The sequence below is a fragment of the Plectropomus leopardus genome, chromosome 17 (genome assembly GCF_008729295.1).
Source record: "Plectropomus leopardus isolate mb chromosome 17, YSFRI_Pleo_2.0, whole genome shotgun sequence".
Taxonomy (NCBI): Eukaryota; Metazoa; Chordata; class Actinopteri; order Perciformes; family Serranidae; genus Plectropomus; species Plectropomus leopardus.
Window position 1 is genome coordinate 24824616 of NC_056479.1, and position 25852 is coordinate 24850467.

At 37.6% G+C, this 25852-nt stretch overlaps 3 protein-coding genes and 1 long non-coding RNA gene across 6 annotated transcripts in view; 2 read left to right on the forward strand and 2 right to left on the reverse strand.

The window, feature by feature from the left end:
- usp7 (ubiquitin specific peptidase 7 (herpes virus-associated)) overlaps positions 1 to 1777 on the forward strand; it is a 35980-nt gene extending 34203 nt beyond the window's left edge. For all 3 annotated transcript variants that reach the window (XM_042504281.1, XM_042504282.1, XM_042504283.1), the window contains exon 31: positions 1301 to 1777. In XM_042504281.1, the coding sequence (XP_042360215.1) occupies positions 1301 to 1407 (107 nt within the window). In that variant the 3' untranslated portion in view covers positions 1408 to 1777. The remainder of the gene's footprint in view (positions 1 to 1300) is intronic.
- A 2364-nt stretch (positions 1778 to 4141) lies between these two features.
- LOC121956163 (lipopolysaccharide-induced tumor necrosis factor-alpha factor homolog) lies at positions 4142 to 15021 on the reverse strand. Its single transcript, XM_042504286.1, has 5 exons — positions 14986 to 15021; positions 6073 to 6128; positions 5896 to 5973; positions 5620 to 5815; positions 4142 to 4302 (listed from the first exon to the last, which is right to left on the reverse strand). Exons 2-5 carry the CDS (start codon positions 6122 to 6124, stop codon positions 4164 to 4166), a joined length of 465 nt encoding a protein of 154 aa, XP_042360220.1. The 5' UTR covers positions 6125 to 6128; positions 14986 to 15021; the 3' UTR covers positions 4142 to 4163.
- Positions 7309 to 25852, forward strand: part of LOC121956166 — a 33451-nt gene continuing 14907 nt past the window's right edge. The window contains exons 1-2 of the long non-coding RNA XR_006106680.1: positions 7309 to 7361; positions 8425 to 8507. This is a non-coding gene — a long non-coding RNA (uncharacterized LOC121956166). The remainder of the gene's footprint in view (positions 7362 to 8424; positions 8508 to 25852) is intronic.
- LOC121956164 (cell death-inducing p53-target protein 1-like) lies at positions 17354 to 25532 on the reverse strand. Its single transcript, XM_042504287.1, has 5 exons — positions 25444 to 25532; positions 19775 to 19818; positions 19559 to 19648; positions 19008 to 19209; positions 17354 to 17878 (listed from the first exon to the last, which is right to left on the reverse strand). Exons 2-5 carry the CDS (start codon positions 19812 to 19814, stop codon positions 17761 to 17763), a joined length of 450 nt encoding a protein of 149 aa, XP_042360221.1. The 5' UTR covers positions 19815 to 19818; positions 25444 to 25532; the 3' UTR covers positions 17354 to 17760.

Below are 25852 nucleotides of genomic sequence, written 5' to 3' on the forward strand. Positions count from 1 at the left end.
GTACACATCCTAACAGAGAAAGCTTGTTTTTGCCTGTAACTAAGATTTATGCTTTATTCGCATTTAGTTTAAGTGCTTTAAAGGGAAAATTCACCGCCTCTTATGTGGACGTCCCATCAGTGTTGATGGGAATTGTAGTTTTTCCAAGCCATAAATTACAGTAGTGCTGTATTGACTGAGAAAGCAGAGTTCTCCCGCTCGCAGACCCGTCCCGGCAGTACCTTCATCTACCAGGATGCATTGCAAGCTCCTGACGCCCTAACAGGAGTTATGGTGTGTTCCATTTGCTTTTGAGGATCTTTGTTTCCAGTCAGAAATTTCAACTGGATTGCCCCGAAGTCAGATTTCCGACTCAGAAAGTCTGACGAACCTCACCAACCCGAGCTTAAAATCCACGACGGTTTCTTTGTGCATCAACAGTGGTGAAGCAGCAGTAACAGTCTGTTTATTAGGTTCTCTGTCTCATTCGTGTCTCAGCGAAATTGCAAAACGCGGTACTGAAAAGTGCTTCCAGCACACCTGTCCATGCATAGCAATGCACACACAGGCGTCCACACTGAAACTCATTCCAGCACAAAGATTCAGTTGCTGGTGGCATCGGAGGGCGATCTGAGCAAAGGTGCAATCAGTCGGTGTTTGATCCCGGCAGCTCCAGTTCTGGAAGCTCCCCGCCGGCCTCTTTTGGGGTGTTTCCACCAGCAGGTCGGTCCAGTTCAGTTGAGTTCGGTACGCATTTTTTTGCATTCTCATCATGGACTGTATATAAAGATGAAAAACATGACAGTGTAGCTTTTCTGTCTCGGTCGCCCCCTGGTGTCTGACTGCTGTGTGGGTCATAAAGCCCGCCCCTCCACGTTAGTGAATGGGACATAGGCCAAACTAAAAACTCAAAGTACACGCCAAATACATTTTTCCCAAAGATGGTTTTTGTTTATTTGATCGTTTTTATGATAAGCGGGGGTAAGCAGGGGCACGCTGTTCATCTTTATTGACAGCCTATGGTCCTGTTTGGGGTGGTACAAAGGGACTTTGTTGGGGCCCTGTAGCGCGATCTTTGTGTAAAAACAGCTAAAGAGAACGCAGAGGTTATGTTATTGCATCCTGAGCATGCCCCTTGGTTCTTGGAGGCTGAAAATCCACTCTGAAACAGCCTGTAGTTCCTCGACCACATTTACCATCACCAGGGATCGGAAATTCACGTAAAAGATGGTGAATTTTCCCTTCAGATGCTCCTCAGTTTCACAAAGATAATAACTTATAATTAGAGACCTAACGATGTCCTTTTTGACTTTCCTCCCAGGTAACATGTCCCACCCGCGCCCCTGGCTAGGGTTGGATCATTTCAACAAAGCTCCAAAGAGAGGTCGCTACACCTACCTGGAGAAAGCAATCAAGATCCACAACTAAAAGCAGCCCGCCCTTCCTCTTTGTCCTCCTCCTCCTCCTCCTCCTGCTCCGCCTTCCCTACTTTAACACACCATAACCACAGACTGTAACCAACCGTGTGTGTGAGTGTGTGTGTGTGTGTGTTTGTGTGTGAGACTGTGTGGGCGTGCGTGCGTACGTGTGTGTGATCATCACTTTTAACACCCTGCCTGGACACCTCTACAGCTCTACACCGGCACTATGTCTTCAGCGATTCGGATCTTGCTGCAGCTGACGGATTATTCTTCAACCACAAAATAAACTGCACCAACCACCTCCTGACTGTCGATTTTGTTGTTTTTTTCTTTTTTTTTTTCTTCTTTTTTTTAAATCGTCTCCCTCCACTTTTTTTTTTTTTTTTTTTTTTTACCTGTTGACTGCCTGTTTTTTTGTTGCCTGTCTGGAAGTGGGAGAAATGAAATGGGATTTTAATATAAAATAAGCGGAGAAGGGAGAGGAAGTGGACACAGTATAAATACAAGTTTTATATATATATATATATATATATATATATATATATATATATATATATATATAAATTATGAACTTGTAGACTTAGTTTTCCTTCTCCCACCTCACACCAGATTTTTTTCCCTTCATATTTTTTGGGGGTTGTTTTAAACTAAAGAGTTGTGTGAAGAGGCGTCATGCTGCTGCTGTGTGGAGAGTTTGGAGGATGTTTGCGAGGACTAACTGACAGAAAAAGAGGCGAGCAAGGGTTGATGGTCTTTTTTTTTTTTTTTTTTTTTTTTTCAAGCTGCGAACTGGCGTCCATCCTGAGGCTCACTAGTTGCCCTGATGTGGTTCTTTATATTTTCTGCTCCCATCCTTTTAGTGCAACAAAACAAGTATTCCCAAGTTTACACGCAGTTCTTTCTCACTTAGTTTGGTTGGAGGAAAAATGAATTAATTTTTTGTCTCTTTCTGCAGATCTTGTATAATAAAATAAAAATCCACAGCATCTGTTTAAAAATAAATGGGGGAAAAAACAAAGGAGGAAATTTGTCTGTATTTCATCTTGCACGTTGGCACTTAATGTCAGAGGTTTCTCAGGACTGGCAAATGTACATTTCGGTTGTGGTTTGGAGTTGCTCAGTGACTTTGAAGGAACACACACACATGCACGGACATTATCCCCCCATGACTTCCTTTTTTTGTTGTTTTTCAGGGGGTTTTAATGTATTTCTCAGTCATTCCTCTGAACGCGCAAACACACACACACACACACACACACATACGAGCTTTGTCATCTTGACTGAAACTGTCGCCTCCAGGTGGTTGGGAGCAGTGACTGCGCTGTGCTTGCTAGGGAGCTGCAGACACTTCGAGCCCGCAGGTTTGAGGATTGTGTAGAGACAAAACCAGCATTGTAAGAAACACTTTAAGCCCTATGAATTTATTTTTTCTTTTTGTTTCTTTTAAAGCACAGATGGAATGCTCCCCTAATAGCGCATAGCTGGCTCTGTAAAGACAACATTTAAGAATTGTATATTTAAAAATATGAACGTGTAAAATTAAAGAGAAACACACGCCTTTGTTGTTGGGTACAGAAGGAGCCAGGTGTTCATATTTCTTGTGTGTAGGGTTTTCTTTTTTTCTTTTTTCTTTTTTGCGTTCCTGATGTACCATTGACGATTTTTCTTTTCTGTTACATTTGGATTTCTTTTTTTGTTTTTCTTTTCAAAACTAACTGCATTGGTTTTGTCTTGTTAAAAACGTGCAGTACAAAGATGACCTGCAGAATCACACCTTAATTTGATCTTTTCCAGTTTAAAATCCTCAGTGTAGCAGCAGTGTACGACAACTATTCCTGTATATTGCCTTTTTGCTGGAAAATGTATGTTGAATAAAATTTTCTATAAAAACAAACAAAAAAAACACCACTCTGCTGCTTTTCCACACCAGTGTTTTGTCTGAAACACTGTGAAGGAGTAGTCCAACATTTTGGGAAATACACTTTTTCACATATCACTTTTTTGATGGAGAGTTGGATCAACAGCCAGCAATAAGTTAGAATACCTCACAGGGTTCCTGCAGATCTCAAAAAGGCTTAAAGGCATTGAATTGGTATTAAATTGACTTAAATTAATAATTCAGAATGCTCAGACATGGGAAGTAAGATTTTATTTATCTTTCATTTCTGACATTTAACTACACTTAACAGTAAGAATATGACAATTTTGTTTATACATGTGTATTTTGGACTTATTGTAGGAGCTGAGCTGGAAATGACAATATTAACCAAAAAATTACACAATCTTGCCAAAATGTATGTCATATGCATGAACAGCCAAAATTACCAAAAAAAGGAAATCCCTTTTTGCCAACTGTCCACTCTAATCCCCGTTTTGTCTGTCTTTGTCTTGTTGAAGCAGTTACATCCAGCAGGTTCGGGTTTGTGGCTGTGACCTCTTTGGAAGACGGCAAAGAAAAAAAGGCTCAAAAACAGAATTACAGTAGTGTATACCTTATATATATTCTACTTTTATTGAAAAAAAGTTATAAATAGTACAAAAGAAAAGAAAAAAAGTCCAAGCAGTAGACACACAAACATTATTGTATTAGGAAAGAGGAAGATTTATTTTTAACTAGACCAAAAATAGAAAAATAAAATTTATTTCTCAGTAAAATACTTGTGACTTACATGACCAAAGAAGGATTTTAAACACTGTAAGTATGTTATATAAGACAAAAGTAACGGGATGTTATTTTCTATTTCTATGGCTCCGTTTTTGTTCTCACGGTTGTTTACAGCATTGTCTCTTTTCAATGTGCAGCACTCTCTCACAGCGGGGACACGTGTGGTACGCATCCTTGCAGCTTTTCACGCAGAAAGGAATCGGAAGCAGCAACATGGGAACAAGGCACATGAGTAGTCTGCAACACACACACACACACACACACACACACACACACACACACACACACACACACACACACACACACATTTTGCTTTGTTTTGATCATTATGCATTTGTAAGCATCTTGGTTGTAGTTCTGGCCATATTTTGCCATGACTCAAGTGGACCTTTGAGTTTTTACCTACAACACAGGTGCAGATTTAGGGAAAAACTCAGGCAACACACATCCCCCCTTGAAATTTAGAACATGACCCCCCCCCCCAAAAACACAAAGGTAGAAGACTGTAATAAAACTAAATTACCACAGCATTTCTACTATAAACGGATGCTTAAAAGGCTTACAAACGAATTCATTATAACTCAGGAAATTAAATATTTGAGATTCAGAATTTACTGGACTACGTACCCTCAGGCCCCCCAGCTCACTCTGTCCTCCCAAATGTTAAAAACAAACCCTTTGACCTGCCTTTGACCTCAATAATAAGATAGTTGAATTTACATCTTTGTAACAGTTTCAACAAGGACTAAACATTATAATTTTTTTAAGAGTAGAATCTGTTGTATTGGATATTAAATCATATTGGACCTAAGAGTATGCCAGGGAGTGTATGTTAATGTTTTGACATGTGGGCAAATTGGCTAGATTTCCTTGAAAATTCAGGGAAGAAGGGAATGTGAAACTTAAGAAGGAATAACCCCCAAAATTAGCCAAAAATTTAAAATAAATAAAAAGTATAAAGTACAAAGAAAATTACTTGAAAATTAGCACAAAAGAATAAAAATAAATAAATTAAAAACCTCAAAAAACCTCAAAAATAAACTATCAAAAAGCTGGACAGTAAAAAAAAAAAAAGCAAAATCAAAACAAAAAAATAATGAAATTGAAAAATATATAAAAAATGAAAATTATAAATATTTTTTCAAATAAGTTACAATTTTAAATATATAACTTTTTTAAACTGGAAATATGTTTTAGCTTTGGAGATATTTTCACGAACTTTATTTTTATTTTACAAATTTTTTTTTTTGCAAATTTCTTGCAAATTGCCAAATTGCTTATGCTTATATTATTATTATTATTATTATTATTATTATTATTACTGTTAATAATAATAATATAATAATGATGATGATGATGATTATGATAAGAATAATAAGAGTAATTTGTTATTATTATTATTTTATTATTGTTGTTGTTTTTATTATTATTATTTTAACCATAAATACATGTAGCCCCAGACTCATCACAGGTTTACGGTGATCTGTAGGGGCCACAAACACATAAATGTGGCCACACAAAAGGGTCAATAAGCTCCCTGAAACACACACTCACCCGAGGACGATGATGGTTGTGCACAGTATCCAGGCAAACTGTCCTGCTTTGAACGTGACGTTGGTCATGACCTGCTGCTGGCAGTGGGTGCACGTCGTCATGCCAGGATGACGCCCCAGATCCCTGTCGTCAATCACAAACATCTCATGGCCAGTTTTGCGACCTGCTGCCTGCGTGTTTCCTCCTGCAGTGTACACTGATGGAGGGGAGACAAGAGGGAGGATCAGACGGGGTTTTTGAAGTTTCCAGGAAGTGTAACATCAGGTATGAGTTCACCTGGCAAGGCCTTAGAGGGGGTCTGCGGAGGATGTAAGGGAGGGTCCAGTGGATTGTCGTAAACAGGCTGACCCTCATCTGGACCACAAGAAAAGGACAGAAAGAGACGAGTGAATGAGGCAGTCTGAAAATGATGATGATGATGATGATGTGTGAGCACAGTGTGTTCAGGTTTACCTGGTGTGAGGTACGTGTAGAGAGGAGGCTCTATTTGTACATCTGCACTCATTGTGCTGCAGAGAGACAAAGAGAGAGCACAGATAGAAAAAAATGGTTCCTTCTTTTCAAAGACAGAATACACTAATAGGGATAATTGGCTTGATTTCTTTCAAATAATTGAGAAGATGGCAATGAGCAACTAAAAATCTTAAAACTTAAAAAAAAAAAAGAGAAAAGAATGAAAGAAAATTACCTGAAATATAGCAAAAATAAACCCCCAAAAAACAAACAAACACTAACCAAAAAAAAAAAAAAAAAAAAAAGAAAAAAGAAAAGGAAGGGAAAGTTAAACAAACAAACAAACCAAAAATAAAGACAAACAAAACAAGGACGTTACCTGGGGGGAAAAACTGTTTAACTATTAGAATAATTCTATAAAATAATTTAACAATATGTAATTATGATAATTTTTAATTTAGTGCTCTGGCAATTTAAAAAATGATAAATGATCAGTGTCGAAATCTACTAATTCCTTGCATTTTTTAACCATGTTTTTGTAAGAAATCCAAGCAATTTGCTCAGGGTTAAAATGTTTAAATACTTGTTTACAGCAAATGCATGGCAAAAAAAGTGATGTTGCTCCAGATTTCAAAGGGATGCACATCCTATGATCTGATCTGAGAATTGTAAGAATTGTTTATGAGACAAATATGATGCTGCTTTCTGCCATCAGATGGAGCCAAAACCTGACTTAAAACATCTGTCAGAGCTTTCAGGACCTTCTCAACCATAGGGCTTATATGCATATTTCTGGTCACCTCTGACAGATAAGAAACTAAAGAATATGAATTCATTGTAAGTAAACTTAATTCTATTATCATTCCAGAGTAAATATAGATGCAAGAAAGGATGGCAGTATCACCAGTATCACCATTTTATATATATGTGTGTGTGTGTGTGTGTGTGTGTGTGTGTGTATTTAATTTTAAAGTGTTATTTTTATTTTATTTTTTTATGTATGCATGTGTGTATATAAAATTCATTAATTTATTCGTTTTTTAATTACTATTTTTTTTTCAATATGTCGGTGAGATCATTTCACATAAGGAGTCAAACGTAATTTTCACATGTCTTTTTCTACTTATGTCATGGATCATACCTTGAAAGTCCCCCCCCCTTTTTTTTTTAATGTGGATTTGGTTTCTTCCAAATGGTGCCACAGGTGCGCATGCACGCGGACACTGCTCCGGTGCACACATCCACGGCAGGAAACGTAAACCGCGGCTCACAGGTGTGTTGCTGAACAGGTTAGTAGAGCATCAGTCCTTTATTAAAGCGCGTAACAATTAAAATGTGATAAGTTACGCAACTTTATCGCAGCTGCATTTATAGTTGAGGAGAAAGCGGCTGAAGTCAGCAGCTGTTTCTAAATCCGGTGATTTAGCCTTCAGTTCTGCAGCTAGCAGTGACCTGTGATTTAGCACAGCCTCCGGTTACACATTTACTCAAGTACTGTACTTCAGTATGAATTAGAGGTACTTTTATTTTCATGCTGCTTTATTTTTCTTTTACCCCACTACATTTCAGAGGGAACTTTTGCACTTTTTACTTCACTGCTTTTATCTGACAGCTTTAGTTACTCTAGAATATTTTTTTTGCCTTAAAAAAAGCATGTGAGGAGTTCATATATGTTTTGTGATAATATAGACCACCAAACAGTTTGTACAAGTACAGCTGTAACTGTCAGTAAATCAACTGTTTTTGATAAACATATAAGTCAAACAGATACAAAAACAAACAACAATAGATGTACCGATGGTAATGTATGGAGAAACATAAAAGGGCACAGATTATCAGTGTGTGAAGAAAAGAATAAAGAAAAAAAATTCAAAATAAGGAAGAAGATGGGGAACATGAAGCAGAGGTTGGGGAACTAAGGTGAGTAAATGAGGTCTGTTTGGGTTTGGATCTATTTCAGGTGAGTTAAGGATCGGTTGGATTTAGTATTATAATTTCGTACCATATACACACATTCACTCTCCCACATAGACACGTTTCCCCAGTCGCTGAAGTTTCCATTCATAACTGGGTTGTGGCATTAGCAGTCGGATAGATTTGATATGTTGAATATATTTTATTGAACTGTTGAAGTTTTTTTTTTTTTCGCAGGGCTGCTTGTTGTTGCATTGTTTTCTGTTGTGTAAGTAGATCCGCTCAATGTGAGGATTTAATTTTTTTCCCCAGTTTTCCAGTTTACGAGTATTGTTGTCCTGGTGACAGTTAGGTACCCACATAGAGTTATTGTGATTTATAGTGAGCATGTCACAGGTTATATTTAGCAAAACACTGATTTCTATTTGACATCTCCAGGTCAAAATGCAGAGGAAAAACTCGCCATCCTTTGAAAAACTACAGAAAGTCCTGCCATGTCCTCAGTCAGGAGGCAACAAGAGGTAAGTTAACTTTTAATTTGAAGGCATACTTTGTTGATTTTGAACCAGCTTTGTGTCATAATAATGTGGGTAGTATGTGTAAACAAACTAAGGTTAAACATTTTTGTACGCCTGCTCGTGGTGGGCGATATGGCCTTCAAATGATATTAGGATATTTTAGGGTATAAAACAAAATACCGATAAATATTTTTTTTGATAATTTCAAGAACAATTGCAACAAAAAAGTGTAATAGTTTTATATGTCAACATAAACATAATGTTTTGCTTTCAAATATACATAAAAAAGTAAATAAAAATTATCATTTCTTTAGTTTGTAACCAACAGTAAACTCAGTGAGATTCAGATTCTGTATTAAATATAAATAGCACATCATAATAAAAAATGACTATAAATTAAACATCTAATAGTGCACAAGGCTTCAAAGCTTCATAGCTGCCAAATAGTATAATTACATTCATTAGGAGATGCCACAAAATGGCGATATGATATAATATGTTATGATACGATATGATATGATACAATACGATACGCAATAGTACGATATGATACACTTTATTGTCACCGCAGGGAAAATTTGTCTTGGAGTCAGTGCCACAGTCCTTTTTCTGTTTTCTGTTACGGCAGCCTAATTATATATAAAGATGCCACCTTTTTATTAGTGAAATTATGTCTATGTGCAATTTAACCCACTTGATGAGAGCCTTGCAGACAGACGGTAAGGTAGGCATGAAAATCTTTCACCTGGCTATTACTGTTGAAATTTATAGAAGGTTAGTTCCCAAACAATCTGATTGGTCCATAAGACATTTAAAATGTGCTCAAATTTGCATGTCGTCACACCTTCGTCATCAATAAAAAAATAATTACTGCGCCATTTCTTACTCATCGCTCTTAAATATATGTGACTATTGCTCCATTTATGGCAGGGGATGGAGGGCATTTTGGAATAGTATCCATGAATATCAATTTCACTACATTGAAAAGTGGAAACACCTGAACACCTAAAAAGCAAAAGCCAACTCACTAATGACATAAACTATACATTAAGACAAAGATGACAATATCCCGCATGAACCACCGTGTTGTGAACAGACACATTATAAATACTGACAAAAAGTCACGTTTGCGTGTATGAACAAAAAATGGCGAACTTTACTGCAAACTAAAAACTATGTCCAGATCTAGGCATGATGGGAAATATAAGCTAAGTGATTGAGACCGCAGTGAAATTTTTTTGAAACGCGAAACGCTTGACGATGATGCGCAAACGCCTCGGTCCTAATCAAATCACAGTCGTGCTTAAATGATATTAAAGCACACCCTTGTGTGTAATATTGCATTTTTCACATCTGGACCACATTGGACCAGGTTCTGATCAAAGGATTTAGACTTCTTATAGTCTTTTTTGCTTGAAGTGACGCTTGCGACTATTATTATAATTAGAGATCAAAAGTATAATGGTGCCGGTACTCAACTTGATTTTTTGAGATATTTTTTACTAATTTGAGCAAAACTCATTTGTTACATTTATGTCTTGACTGTAGCGCGTTGTAGATTTGAGTATGTCAGATATCATGCAATATACATACCTAATGATGTCTAAACTGCTAAAATATTAACAGATCAATAACTTCACACTGTAAAACGGGACTTTCACAAATTACCGCTTGTTTTGAGGCCCATGTTTTGAGGTCATGTGACCAGTCTGATATAATAATCCCATATAAACCGGCCTAAAAGATGCACATGACTCCACCTCTCTACATTTCTCTCTTCTTCTTTTGTCTCCCTTTTCCTTTTGTTTCTCTTTACGTCTAAACTAACACAAAAACACTAACATGACTAAAGCATCCGTTTTCCATCTACTTGCTTGACTATCGAGTAGCATCCTCTCTGTATATTCTACAGCTGAAAATCAAATCTCACAATGTTTTTGACCAAATACCTCAATATTCATACTACATCAATACTGTTGAGTAGACTACAGATGCTTTCACATAATATTCACACAGTCAGATTTTTGGTAAATAATTTTCATCCAGGAAACGACTATGTTTATGATATTATAACATATCCGAAATCTCAGAAGATATCTAGTCTCATATAATAATATTTATATAATATAATATATATTGCCTAAACTACTACATGACTTCAGATTCTCTCTCTCACACACACACACACACACACACACAGACAGTCAGGTTTTACTAGCACAGATGCCTTAAACATGACTCAGATTACGTGTCTCGGGTGATGCTTAGCATCAGGAAGAGGAGGGTTCAGTGAGATTGAACATCTGTGATCGACTCTCTGCCAAACTACCGGCTGTAGATAATTGCTTCATAACTTTCCTCTTTTGTGGTTTCGTAATTGCAGATGAATCTTTAATAGCCGTACCCATCAAAAACACTAATATGGCAACTATTAAGCTGCTGGACCTTCATATTCAGCTCAGCTATTTTCTGGCTCTGTTTCATGGTGATAGACAAACTGTTGTGATTGTTTTTAACATTCATACTTTAATGAAAGTAAAAGTATGAATTATAGATTAAATTCTCTTTTATTCAAAGGGATCTTAAATGCACCGTGACTGCTGCTGCCGCTTTGCAGTGCTTCGCCAAATATTGTTATTTCTCACTCATTGAGATAAGAAATTCTGCCAAACAATCAATGAATAGGGCTGTACCTAACTCAGAGTTATGTCGGTCAGATTGGATTTGACTGTTCAATCTATTTGAGTATGAGAATTCAAACAGTGACGTTCACCTAATACAGTAAACAAGCCAAACTATGCAAATTAAAGATTGGAAATGTGCAACATTTTTTGCAGATGTTAGATATCAAACCAAAAGCTAGAGAATGTATCATCTTAAGTTATTGTGAGCTCTGAATTTACCACTACTAAGCAGAGGATAAAGTTATATCTGAGCCTGACTATGCGAGGCCTCTCTGCCTGCAGACAGCAGCATCTGTCTCACTCAGACCCACTCAGGGCTTAGCTCTGCAGCATAAGAGTGCACTGTATGACTGTTCCCAAGAAAATTACACACCCCACAGGGGGTCCAGCACTGAGTCCAACCAGCAAAAGAGAGTTTGCTTTCACTCGCCTCTACAGCAGCTGCTCCTCTAATCTGTCGATCTGATTGATTAAATCACAAACTGAGGAAGTCTGGGGCTTGATGGCTTATTCACCACCAAACTGCTGCAGAGTAAAAAAAAGTAAACCCTGTGAAGAGTTTGTGCTGCGTTCTGCAAAAAAATCTGAGAGGGGACACAAAATGATCAGAAAAGGACACGCAAACAAGACAGATTGCCAATCCAGTGCAGATTTCTTAGTTTGATACATTTTAAATCAGACTTGACATTCTCAAAACTACTTTTTCAATAATGCTTCGGTGCATTCATGCAAATGAGAGGGTAATTTTCTGCAGTTTCATACATTATCAATTGCCCATATAATTCTGATAAAAGCGTATTACACTGGTCCTCTGTTGAACTGTCTTACACCCCAAATAATTCAGGCATTAGGACATTGCACAAAGTCGCAAAATTATAGTAATCTGTTAAGCAACGTTTTAATACATTTGAATCAGACTTTCTTTTGGGAATGTGTGACTTTCGTACTTTCACTGATTAAAGAAGTAGAGGACTTGACGACATCCTTCTCCTGAATGTCAGCAAAAGTAAGGAGACAATAGTGGATTTTCGGAAGAAGTAGCAAAGGAACTACGCCCTTTTGTATCCAAAAGTTTAATATTTTATTTCTAAGGTCACAGGCTTTTGCAGGTAATAAAATGTATGGTGCTGTTGGTACAAACTGTTTTGGGAAATGCAGTTAGTATTAACTAGATGTTAAAGATTATTTAAAATGTAACAAAGCTGAGAAAAAAGGTAAACAGAACTGCACAAGCAGCGCTTCATGGGGAGTTACACTGCAGTCTTTCCACACCTCCTGACATTCTTGTTTGTCAGGCATCAGATTTAGCCACAACATAACTACCTATCTCTTATACATACCTCCTCTTGTAATGAAATGCGGAAAGAATTTTTTGGAATGTTTAATTCATTAAAATATGTAACACACACCCATGAGCGATTACAAAAACTGCTTTAGAGAACTGGTTGATTATTAATTGGTCACACAATTCACGCATTCTCCTTCATGGGTGAAAGTCAAGATTTACCTGAGAGCAACTCATCAATTCAGGACACGTCTAAAAGCAGTGTATAAAATTTGTGCTTGACAACAACTGGTTCAACCATTTTGTGTCTAACTAGTCCATACCTGGGAATATGTGCACTGCAACTACATACAGACTCCAGGGGATGTGCAAACTCAAACCTTGTGCAGACCTCAGACTTATATGTGGGTGCAGACTTTGCCAAACACGCAAATAAACAGGCTGGTGGAAAAACTGGTCTTAGTAGTGGTCTGCAGCTTGGTAGGCATTTTACCAATGTGTCACACTGTCCACTGTCCCCTCCATCTCCCAATGACAAAACCAGGTCATATCCTACATTACTTTGCAATTGTTGATATGCTACGTATAAAACATACAAAAACAAAAACATCCATGGTTTGCAGAAATGGCAGCTGGGTTGAGCAATTGATAATGTGGAAAACAGCAGACAATCGGACACGGTCATGTGCATGAACGTGCCAATGACAACTTGTTTAAAAGAACGAGAAGATGCTTTTATGATGTGCACAAGTGAATAGATGATGTGACTGTTGGACACGCAATTTTGAGAATTTTGATTCTGATCTGAGAAATGTACTAAAGTGACTACCAAAAACTGTGATGTTGCACCAGCTGCTTATTGCACAGTGGAACCGCAGCCAACAAGTGAAACTCAGCCAGTTACCTAAGACCTGTGTTTCACTCTGACAATTAGCTTTTACCGTAACTCATCAGAACAGACACACACGTTGCTGCCGAGAATCAGGCTGGAAGAAATGCACTGTGAAATATTTTAGCCGCAGGAAACGAGGGAAAAACATTTTGGAAACACGTTTAAATCAACTTTTTTCCAACTGACGTATTTCTTAATTTTCGTGTATATTCCGTCATCACTTTCTAGGTGAATACTGTCAGCTTGATATCAGGTTTTATTTTTCTTCTTGAGATGAGCTCACTTGACAGATTTCAGATGCATTTGTGCAAGGCAGCATTGACACACAGAGAAGCATGCAGCGCGGTCGCATTCCTGCACCAACTTGTGGCATTTTCGGAAAGTTATGACATTTTGGCCGGTCCTTCACCTTCGGGCAGATTTTCAGAGGCCTGTCTGAGGGAGAAGTTTGAAGGTTCAGGTTACGATTAGGCTTAAGGTTAAGGGCAAGGGAACTGATTATGTCAATAAATGTGCAAATGTGTGTGTGTGGGTGTGTGTGTGTGTGAGAGAGAGAGAGAGACAGAGAGAGAGGTGGTTAATAACACATTACATGTAATGCACCTTGGGAAAGTGGGGAAAATTTTCTAAATGTAGCATATTGATATATATATATATATATCTTTTTGGTGGGCGTTTTTAAGCTGCCTAAAAACTAATTAAGGCAGTTCTCCACAATGCTGATTGATTTCATCCACCTGACACGAGGATTTTCTTCCCAGAAATTGTTGTAAATAAACATTTTGATTTGGTCTATAAAAGAGTGCTTAAAATTAACACACAGTCCAGTTAATGCAAGAGCATGCCACGTTACATTCACAATCACCGTCACAAAGTTTTCACTGCAAAAATGAACACGTTAAATTATAAATGGTCGTCAGAAGATGACGGAACGAAGCCTGGATACTTCGCTGCAAATTTTAGTCATATGACATCAGCTGATGTGTCAGAGGTCCAGTTTGTAAGATTTAGGGCAATATATTGGAAAAAATGGATATATCATATAATAAGTGCTGTCTTAAGTGTATAATCATCTTAAAATAAAAATGCAGTTACTGCCTGCAGCAGGAATGACAAAACACACATGCACTCAGAGCCTAACAGGTCGTCTTAGTAGTTTCACTTTAAACCGAATACCAGAGTCCCACAGAGCCAGAGCTGCGTGCACCCTGGGCTACACCCTTGGCTGTACATACTGTTCAAAACTTCAAGCATCAGTAAGAAAAGTAACAAAAGTGACTGGGAATAATTATCAAAATCAGAATTACCTACTGCTTGTAAATATTCCTGCAGGCTGAGCCAGAGCTAATAAAATAAATTTAAGACTCAATTTAATTTAAGTCTTGAAGCTAAACATTAATATTATGTCCTTGAGAAACTATATACACTGCTCTTGACAGCATTTTTTGTCTTTTATCTTGATTTTTTTTTTTTAATAACTCCTGATCCTTTCCAACCTGAGCATTTTATGTATTGATTATGTATCCAGACCTTAAACCTGTAAATATTGACTCCTGTTACGTGTTCAGCTTTAAATCCTGTCTTACAAAGTCAAGAAACACAGACTATGTGCAGTCTTACCTTGGTGGGGTGCTGCAGCCAGTTTGCAGAGATGTGTGTAAACTGCGGCTGATGTTAGAGTGCAGAGAGATGACTGTGACGTCCACCTGTCTCACCTGTACCTCTGCAAGTCTCCTCATGGACACGCCCACAGTCCCACCCATCTGCGGACTGCGCAGCACTTCCTTTTCTGCATGCTGGTACATTTTTTTGCACCAGTTTGTGCTCTCTCTGCATCAATTTATGTCGGAAATGTTTGTTTAACCAAAGAAAAACATTGTTTTCATTCTTGTAAGCATCATTGTAACTGATAATGATATTAATTCTGTAATACTGTGACACTGTTAAACCGCAATATTTTCTGATCTGGTTATCACACCATGAAAATCTCACACCTTTCCAACCATATGAGCATGTGGCACTTATTCACTTCTGTAACACATGAATTAATTTCAATTATAATTTTTATTTTAAACCCGTGGACATTAATAGCTCATATTAGGACTTCACAGTTATTTTGATTAATAATGAGATAACAATTTTTTATCATATTTAATTGATTTTAATATTTTCACGGCACTTTCACAATGAATAGAGCACTTTTTTTTGCTTCCACGGTGTGCTACAATTCTTATTAACAAATCTTACAAATCTTAACATGAAAGACTTAAAATAAGGTTTTACTTTATCAGGGCATCTCCTAGAAGCAAATAAATTGAAATTCTGCCCAAAACGTAACCAAAAAATAAACATGCCACCACAAATTAAGACAATGTTTATGAGCAGAACACACATGTTAAAAACATTAATTTCGCAGTTGATCATCTTCATTTAATTGTGAGAAGACAAGATTGTCGAATACTGTCGTGATTAATATTTGATTAATTGTGCAGCCGTAGCTCGTGTTTCAACAAGAACACTACTCATTTTCAGAACTCTGCACATTTAAAGCATTGCCCACATATCTTTGAGATTATAGGAATAAAGTTGTAATTTAATGAAAACAAAGTCATAATATAACAAAGTTTTTTTAAAAAACAAAAACAATAACACACATCTTCATGTCGGTTTGATGCATAATATTATTCAGATATTCCTTAAAAACTTAAGGTTTCCTGAGAAAAAATTCACCTTAGCAGTGTGTGGTATTTGGTGGCATCTAGTGGTGAAGTTGCAGATTGCAACCAAGTACAATTATTTTTTTCTTGGGCCTTCCTGAGAGCCTGGGGAAAAATATGTGACCCTCCCTCTACCATAAAACCTATATTCACATCAAGCGTAGGATTTAGGCCAATGCAATGAGCAAACAGCAAAAATGGAGTGAGAGTTATTTCCAAAACAAATTTATCTCCGAAGCAAATAAATCCTCACTTACAAATCACATCATCACATAATCTGTCTTTGCAGAATATGGGTGCATGACAGCCTCCTGTCCGTCCACACGATATCAACAAATTTAGTGTGCACACAGCCAGCATTAATGACGTGCAAAAAATGACTGTTTTCCCATATAAATACAACAGTGGCAGCAGTGGCGGCACTACCAGTATCTCTGCACAGTGACAGTTATCAGATTTAAAAACTTACACTTACACACTCAGTCCTGATTCCTGATTTTGAAAAAAAGCGTTGGTTTTTCACTGTTGTCATGCATGCAGGAGCGCAGAATTTAGTGTCTTTTTAAAGGATCGGGTTCGTGTAAACAATACATGTTTGGCAAAAATTTAAGTTTGATGTATAAAATGATTTTGATGAGATATCACTACTTTAAAGGGATAGTTCACCCAATAATGAAAATTCAGTCTTTATCTACTCGTCCTCATGCCAGTGGAAAGTTGGGAAAGTGTTACAGTCCACAAAACACTGCTGGAGGGTCACAGGGGAAAAGGCGCACTCATCTCCCAAACAATTGAAGCAAATAGTGGCCAGTATTCAAACGTTTCAATTATGTTCAAATTAGTGCAAAGCCTTTTTCCCATGAAATAGTAACACGATAGTGTTTTGTGAACTACAAAATTTCACCTGATTGAGGGTGAGTAATGACTGAATTTTCTTTTTTAGAAGAACTATCTCTTTATGCTTAGATTTGCATTTTGTCACGTATAATTTGGTTGTGGACTGTTGGAAATTTGAAAATTTGATAATAATGAATGTTTTTACTGCATATGACTAATAAATGGTGGTAATTGGCATATGTATATTTTTAAAGAAACATGCCATTAAAACCTGACAGTTTTGGGGTTCAGAGGGAACTTAAAATTGATGCAAAAAAGTAGTAATAGCCATGACTGCGCGAGTACTCGATCAGCATATGGATCACTTTCTTTCTCTCTGTTTATCATGAGACTAACGCTTTGTCCAAATTTCAAATTAACAATACCATCACACATCAAGTGTTTGATCAAGTTTATTTACAGTCCTTCATTTTTAACAAAATAATGTATGCAGCAGCAGTTTCTGTAAAAGATAATAGAGAGATATTTCTGCTGGTATGGAACAAAAATAAAATGGCTCCCACGAAGTGCATGGGGTATGCTTGACTTAATTTGCAGGATCTTTTAAAAACAAAACAAACAACAAGCGAGCAGATAATATTAAAGCTCTGACAACACAATAATTCCCAGTCTGTATGCTAATAATAAGATTTTACTTTGGCCAATTCAACGGCTCCATAGAAGTAAACTACATTTAAATTGTTACCCATCTTTGTCAGGTTCATAAAAATGCAGCTGATAAGACAAAGGTGGCAGGCTGTTATTTCTGACTTTTATGGCTCATTTTCTGCCCTCATGTTCGTCATTTACAGCATTGTCTCTTTTCAACGTGCAGCACTTTGTTGCAGCGGGGGCATGTGTGCCACGCATCCTTGAACTTGTTCATGAAGAAGGGAATCAGGCAGCAGCACAGGACTAACCTGCAAAACCCGCGTACACACACACACACACACACACACACACACACACACACACACACACACACACAGTTAGTGTCATGTTGCTGTATGCAAGAATCGGCTTTGTTTTGACCATTATGCATTTGTAGTTTTAATAATTTGTTGTTCACTTTTTTAGGGACTGTCCCAAAATTATTGGGGTTTGGAGGAGGACTGAATAATATATATTTTATTCTTTAAAAAAACAACTAATTTGTTTTGGAAAATAGAGCTCTGGTGCAGAGAAAGGATTGTTTCCTGATGCATATGGCAAAATGCATCTCAGGGGTCATTTATATGGCCATGGTTCTTGCATGAAACATTAAACTTTTGTTGCAGTTTGGCCTTTCGTTCACACAACAACAGCGTTTTGGGGGCCTGAAAACGTAAACTTTTGAAACCAGGTCCCAGAGTATAAACTTTTGAAAGGTAACCCCTTCTATTGCTGTGTAAACTTGCAATGCATGGATCCTTTGAGAATGGTGACGTTACGGCTGCACTTAATGCATGCACATGGTGTTATTCTCGTTGTGTCAATACAAAGTTACATTGTCAACACGTGGTCTGGAATGCATAACACAGCGTTTCCGGTTGTTTTTGCAGATCTGTGTGCACAAGGGTCGTTCTCACAATGTTATCATTTGTACAAGGATTTCTTTAAAAACACAAAGGAAAGACTTTTCATTTTTAGTTGGGCTGTTCTTATTGAAATGTGGCCTTAATTCCTTTTTTTCCCCCCAAATCTTGGGAGGGATGAATGAAATATAAATCTTTATATTTATATTTTAATTTTTGTGAGAGATTTACTGTCCAACAAAATGACACTTTTTGTCCTTAAACCCTCAATTTGAATTAGGAAAACTGCAGTACGATCTCTGCTAAAGCGTCCCTTTTCTCTGGTCATGCGCAAAACAATTTAGTATTTGCATCTTTCTACCACAAAGACATCCTAGTTATATTTAAAGGCCATCTTTCCAGCAGAGAAATACTTCTTTAATAGAAACTTGGAGCTAAAAATATTTCGTGTAAGTAGGTCTGCAGTCCAGCAGACACCAAACTCATCAATGTGGTCATGCCAAAAGGGCGAGATGCTCCCTGAGTGCACACTCACCCGCAGCAGATGAAGAGTAAGCACATCAGCCAGGCGTACGTCCCTGCTTTGTAGGTGACGTTGGTCATCACCTGCTGCTGGCAGGAGGTGCAGGTCGTCATGCCGGGAGAATCACCCAGAGCCCCGTCATAGCTCACAAACTTCTTTTTGCCATCTCCAGGTTCGAAACCCGCATTGAGGTTTCCTCCTCCGCTGGTGAACACTGATGGAGGGAGAGGAGAGGGAGAGTAAAGGAAGGAGGGTTGGATATGGGATGGGAAAAAAAGAGGATGAGAAGGCCAAAGGGAGAATGTTAACTCTGAAACAGAGCAAATTTTCTTGATTCAGGTGTCCAAACTTCTTTGAATGACAACCGGATTAATTCATTCAATCAACCGGATTGAATGAAATCAAACTTTTTTAAAAAAAATTAAATTTTTTTTTAGGATTCACAGGTTGAAACTGAGAATAAACTGATGATGATCCAGGTGTTGAAGAGTTAATTAGCTATGTGCTCGAGTAAGATTTTAGGCGTGTGTTTCCTGGAAGTGTAACATTAGGTGGGAGTTTACCTGGTGTGATAGTTTCGCTGGACGGTGAGGGTTCATTAGCTGGGGAGAATGGCGAGTGGAGGTGGTAAACCGGCGTCTGAACCGACTCACCTGGACAAGAAGACAAAGACAGAAAGACAAAAGGCAGAGGGGGAGAGACGGAAATGAGTTTAGAGCCAGGCGGATAATGATGAAGATGATGATGATGATGTGTGAGCACGGTGTGTTCAGCTTTACCGAGGTAGGGAGGAGGGTGCGTATGTTCAGGGTCACCCATTGTGCTGCAGAGAGAGCGCAGACAGAAATAGATTATAACAAATGTCTTTGTTTTTCATTAGCAGTGAAGAAGTTTGAAAAACATACTTTATTTTGAAGTGCAGACCTACAGATTTTTATTTAGATGTTTCATGCTGTAAAATACAGCTTTTTGATACAATATAACCAAAACATAACATAAAATTATGTCTTAATACAGAACAAAATAGAAAGAAAAAGAAAATAGAAATTGAAAAAATAAATGAATTCATACATAAACCCTTGACCTTTTAACTCTATGACACCAGAATTTATATCAGTTGTCATGTGCTATATTAAGACAACTTTCACAAAATTTTTAAAGATTGTGTTTGATTTCTCTCAAAATCATAGGAAAAGGCAATGAGCAACTTGGCAAAAAATGCTGCAAATTTTAAGAAATTAGTAAAAGGTGACAAGGAAAATAACCTGAAAAAAAGAGACAAAGACAGAGCGAATTATTGGAAACTTATCAAAAAATTGGGGAATAATGTAAAGAAAACTAAAGTTAATTCCACGTTTAAAATTATTTCACATATATGTGTATGTATGTATATACATACATACATACATACATACATAGTATGTGCGCGTGTGTGTGTGTGTAGTACACACACACACACGCACACATATATATGTATGTATGTATGTATGTATATAGTTTTTTGTGCAGTTAGGAAAGTTCTTTGAACCTTTATTGATTTCTTCCTAATTTTCGGTCATTTCTTTTAAAGCTGCTGCATTTTCTTTAAAGCTACATTTTCTGAAATAAAACTGAATATGTTGTAATTTATTTTAAATGTGGACCTTGAGCTAATGACAAAGGAGAAATCTGCCCCCCATGGCTGCACCAGTTAGGAACCACTATACTAATACCCTGTTAAACATATAAGTACCTTCTCAGTACTGTAATAATACTTTCTCATCACTCTCTCCCTCGTGAAACAAATGTAATGCTGCTTTCTGCCACAAGATGGAGACAAAGTGTGACTTTAAACATCTGTCAGGGCTCTGATGAAAATGTCTGTCATCTCTGTCAATTAGTCAGTTCAGGGAACTCGTTCTGCATTTTATGGATGTTTCTTGTAAGTATACCTTGTGGGCGGGACTCTGTCTGGTGTTTGATGGCTGACATGAGTTTAAAGCTTATTTTTTTTCCCCTCTTTGTTCATTAAACCATGAAGACTGCTGAGAGGACGCAGTCATACCTCGACATCTAAATCCGGTCTGATTTCCTCCTGATTTTTCTTTGATCTGTGTCACAATTGTCATCTTCTTTTTGTTAATATAACCTTTATAATACCCTCAATCTGGATTACAACTTTATTTAAATTCTATGAGAAGATGCCACAATATTCTGTGTCAAACAAAACATTAGAGAGAAAACAGTTAACCATCATTTATATGGTTTATTTTCTTGCTGCATTGTTGCCTGTGAAGCACGCCAAATGATGGACTCTGCCACTGTTAATGAAATCTACAATATAGACAGGGTCTCCACAGTCATTAAAAACTGGAAAAAAGGTCAAGGAATTTAACAGTCACTTCTTCCAGGCCTGGAAGAGTCACAGACTTAGTCAAAATCATTGAAAGTTTTGGAAAAGTTTACCTATTTCTAATATTTTTCAATTGTGTTTTACAGTGTTTTTACAGTGTTTGTAGTTTTGACGTTTAAGACGTGCGACCATGATGTAGTTCGTTTATAGCCTAACAAAAGCTTTTTACTTCTGGGGATTTCATTTATTCATTCGAAACACACAAAAATTGTGTTCATCTGTGAAGATTATCATGCTGAACAAAACGTGTAAGTCTCATAAACGCATGGTCATCACAGAGCTTATTTTTGGCAATAATCAAATCCCATTCAAACATCCCATATGGTTTTGGACGAGGGAACCAGTGTGATGCTAACTTCCTGGCTGGCCTACAAAAACACGTCATCCCTTCACCGCTCTATTGCATCTCAATCTTTCTTTTTAAAGTGACATTTACAGACTGCCGCCCCCTGCTGGTAGACAGAGTTATTTCCTCTCACACAGGCAGAGGACGGACACACTCGCTGGCCGTCGGCTGTAGTCTTCGTGGTGTTTAAGTCCGACTTTTTGGTTGACATACATGTGACGTAATGGTACGCAACAGTCAGCTTCCATCGCCACTATTTGCACAACTGTCCCTTGCTACCTCTTTTGTCCCCCTTGTCTGGTTGTGTCTTTCCTTTCATATAAAGAAACACAAAAACACACTAGCATGACTAAGCATTCATACCCACACAAACACACACAGTGCACACACCTGCTTATACTTGCATACACACACCCCCACCCACACAAACATGCACACACGCTTTCCTCCCGCTATTCATTACATGCTCTGAGGTGTAGCAGCAATACTTCTTCACTTGAGAAGATGACTGTTGTTTCATTGTGTCTCTCTCGCTCTCCCACACACACACACACACACACACACACACACACACACACACACACACACAGAGGGCCTGTATACACCCATATGTTGGTGCAGGAATGTGACTGAGCTGCATGCTTCTCTGTGTTGCAGTCCGAGGGTGTGTCGCTGCTGCCTCGCACTAATCTATCAGAAATCTGTTGAGTGAGCTCATCTGAGGAAAGACATCATGTTGACAGTTTTCATTTAAAAAGTGACGACTAAGTATACCAGCATATGAAAATTAAGGGAATACATCGCTCAAAGAAGTAAATTAAAATGTATTTCCCAGATGTTTTTGTCCATAACTTCAGCATTTTACGGCTCATTTCTCGTGGCCTGATCCTCGGCAGCAACCCGTGTGTCTGTTTTGATGAAGAGCTACAGTAAAAGGCTGATTGTCAGGGTGGAAGCACTGGTTTTGGATGACTGGCTGAGTCACTGAGCTGCGTTGCAGCTGGTGCAAAATTAATTGGAACGTTTGGGCGTGTTGGATTCAGGTTTGTCAAGGAAGTAGATGTTTCCAGCATATTCCTGTTTTTATGATGGTTTGACTTTTTTATCTTAGTTAGCTGTAGAAGTCATGGTGCGTTCAGGACCTGAAAAAAGAGTAAGTGTCAATCAGATCTCTCAAATAGTCGAATAGTCTACTCGAGGAGTTGCTCTTCTGGTGTTTCTGTCATCAGACTTGACGTGAGACTGCTGATGGAGGCAGCGTCTGGGTGCGGCTTCCGAAAAATTCATCTGCCACATTGCAGAGATTTTTTTAAATCCACAAAAGGGGGAAAGTTAGAGGCCGCTGGTCAAACAATGCGTCCTCTGTGAGAGAAGACCGAAGCACGTGACCAAGGCTCAGACGGCTTAAACTCTGACGCTTCATCACTGAAGCAGGTGGAGAAATGGAAGAACTGGGTGCGGCTGATCGAGAGAAACTGGCACACTTAATGAACCAGTTATGAAGTATAACTGTCATCCATCTTATTCTGGTGACAAACTAAAGAAACATCCCAAAGCAAGTGGATAAGTTAAAAAAATAAAAGGACGCCTGCCATTAAGACTTGTCTTTGTTGACATTTTTTCAACGTATTTAGTCTTAACAGCAGCCGTTCACACAGTCATCTTTCGTTAGATATTTTTGCGATCCATCTGTTCAACTTTATAAAGTGGGAATTTTTTAACACAAAAATAGAACAGAGGAAGGGTTTTTACCTAAATTTTCACTTGACTTCATTAAGTTGCAGGAACATGCTGTATGTGATGTTGAACGTTTTAGTTTTGATAAAACATTTGCTAAAGGCATTTAAACAACGTTTTGTGTTGGAGTTTGTTATATTCCAAATTTTAAATATTAACAGAAAGATTTCCATTTTTATTCGAAATACATATCTGTTCCAAATATCGGCTATCGGTCTCATTAACTACTAAAAATCTGTATTGGTAACCAATACCAGTCGACCCCTAAAATATACTATATTAAGTATGTTTTCTATAGTGTATAATCACCTGAAAATAAAAATCATTGTGTTTTCGTTGCCTTATTATATCTACATAGGGAGATGGTCCTTGCCCAAGTTTTTCCAAAGCTGAGTCTCTTTTTTTGGTCTGACCGCCATTCTGATCCGACACCAAATCAGCCAGTAACGCACAGAAAACATTTAATTTATTAAAATTTCACTGACACTTGAATGACATGTCAAACTAAACCAGGGTCCCGGCAGATCCGTAAAAAGTTTTAAAAGGCTGTTTTGACAGTGGTCTCTCTTTTCTCTTGCAATAACAAAAGTAACGTTATCTTTTAAAAAAATCCTGAAAGGTCTTAAAAATACTAAATAAAGAGAAGTAGGATTTTATAAATCTTTTTTTTTTATGAGATTGTATTGTTGAATTTCAGAATAATAGGTAAAATTGTTTTTTAATTTTATTATTAATATGTCCCCAAAAAAGTCATGTTTTATATTCTGATAAATCTTTGGGCAAAATTGTCCCTTCATTCATTCATTCATTGTCCATTGTCCATCTTTTTCTTCAATTTAGATTATTTTAAAATTGTATCAAATTTCCTTCTGAGTTACATTAAAAAGTCATAACAAGTCTTAAATTTAGCTTTGGGTACCCTGAACTAAACAGTGACTTTGTGTTAACTTTTAGTTTTTCCTCAACTCAATGTACCGCCTTGACTTTTTTGTTAAACACTAATGTGTCTCAGGACAGTAGCATGATATTTAGAAAGATATGGTTATAGTTTTTTTTTTGTTTTGCACTAAAACCTCAATCTAACAGCATCAAACAAACCAAAAAGTGGTATATGAATAACATATATTCTGGTATAGAGCTGCCGTTACCAAAAATACTGTGAAAACTACTATGATGACGATATTTCATATTTCTTTTATATTTTCTACACGTTAGGCATTCTGTGGACAGCAAAGTAAGAATTTCATTGTACAGGGAAACATGTTTCCATACTGTGCATATGACAATAAACACTTTGAATCTTGAATCTTTGAATCTTTGAATCTTGAATTTGTCGTAGTACCACTCCTGCTCAAGTAAATTTAAGTGAACATCTAAAGTCTGTTTTTCCTTTGTGTTGATGATAAGATTTGACAACAGACACGGTTACTGTCTTCAGCAGAAACATCATTCACACGTACATTCACTAGGAGCTTAATGTGTTAATAGTAGTTGAGTTTAAAGGGACGTTCACTGTACACCTGGAAAAACCAGAGTCTAAGCCACTGAACAAGAGCTGCATGTCCTCTGGGCAACACCCATGGCTGCACATACAGTAACTGCACAAATCAAAAATAGCAGAGCCACAAATGATAAAAGATTGCAAACAGAAACATAAAGAAAGAGTACACAAAGAACAACAAAAGTGTCCAGAGCTAAACCTCGAAATTAAAATAACTTCCTACTCAAAAATATTCCTGCAGGCTGAACTGGAGCTGATAAAACCAGTCATGTCTGTCATCCTGTTCCAACCGTAAAAAGACTAATTAAGAGTGATTTAAAGCTAATTTTTTGTCTTCTTCTATCCCTACTTTTTAATTATTACCAATCATTTGCATTTAATGTAGTATTGATTGGCTTCAAACCTTACACCCGTAAATATTTAATCCTGTTCAATTTTAAATTCAGTTTTAAACTCAACAAAGTTGACTTACCTCAGCGGGGTGCCACAGTCTGTATGCAGAGATGTGTGTAAGCTGCTGCTGGTGTTTCAGCTGTCACGTCCACCTGTCTCTCCTGTCTCACCTGTACCTCTGCAAGTCTCCCCTTGGACACACCCACAGCCCCTCCCTCACCAGGGGCTGTGGAGCGGGCCGTCAAACACATCATTTCCTGCATTCTGGTGCATTTTTTTGCACAAGGTGCGTCTAGAAGCTGGTAAAATAGTGCAACACCTGAATCTGAATCTACACTTGCAATACAGGGACTAAACTCAACAGTGGTCTTTATTTATTTATTTATCTATTTTACCAACACCAAGAAACAGTCTTAAAGGGATAGTTGTGGATTTTTGAAGTGGGGCTGTCTCAGATACAGTACCTGGCGGTCGATGCGCCCTCAGTT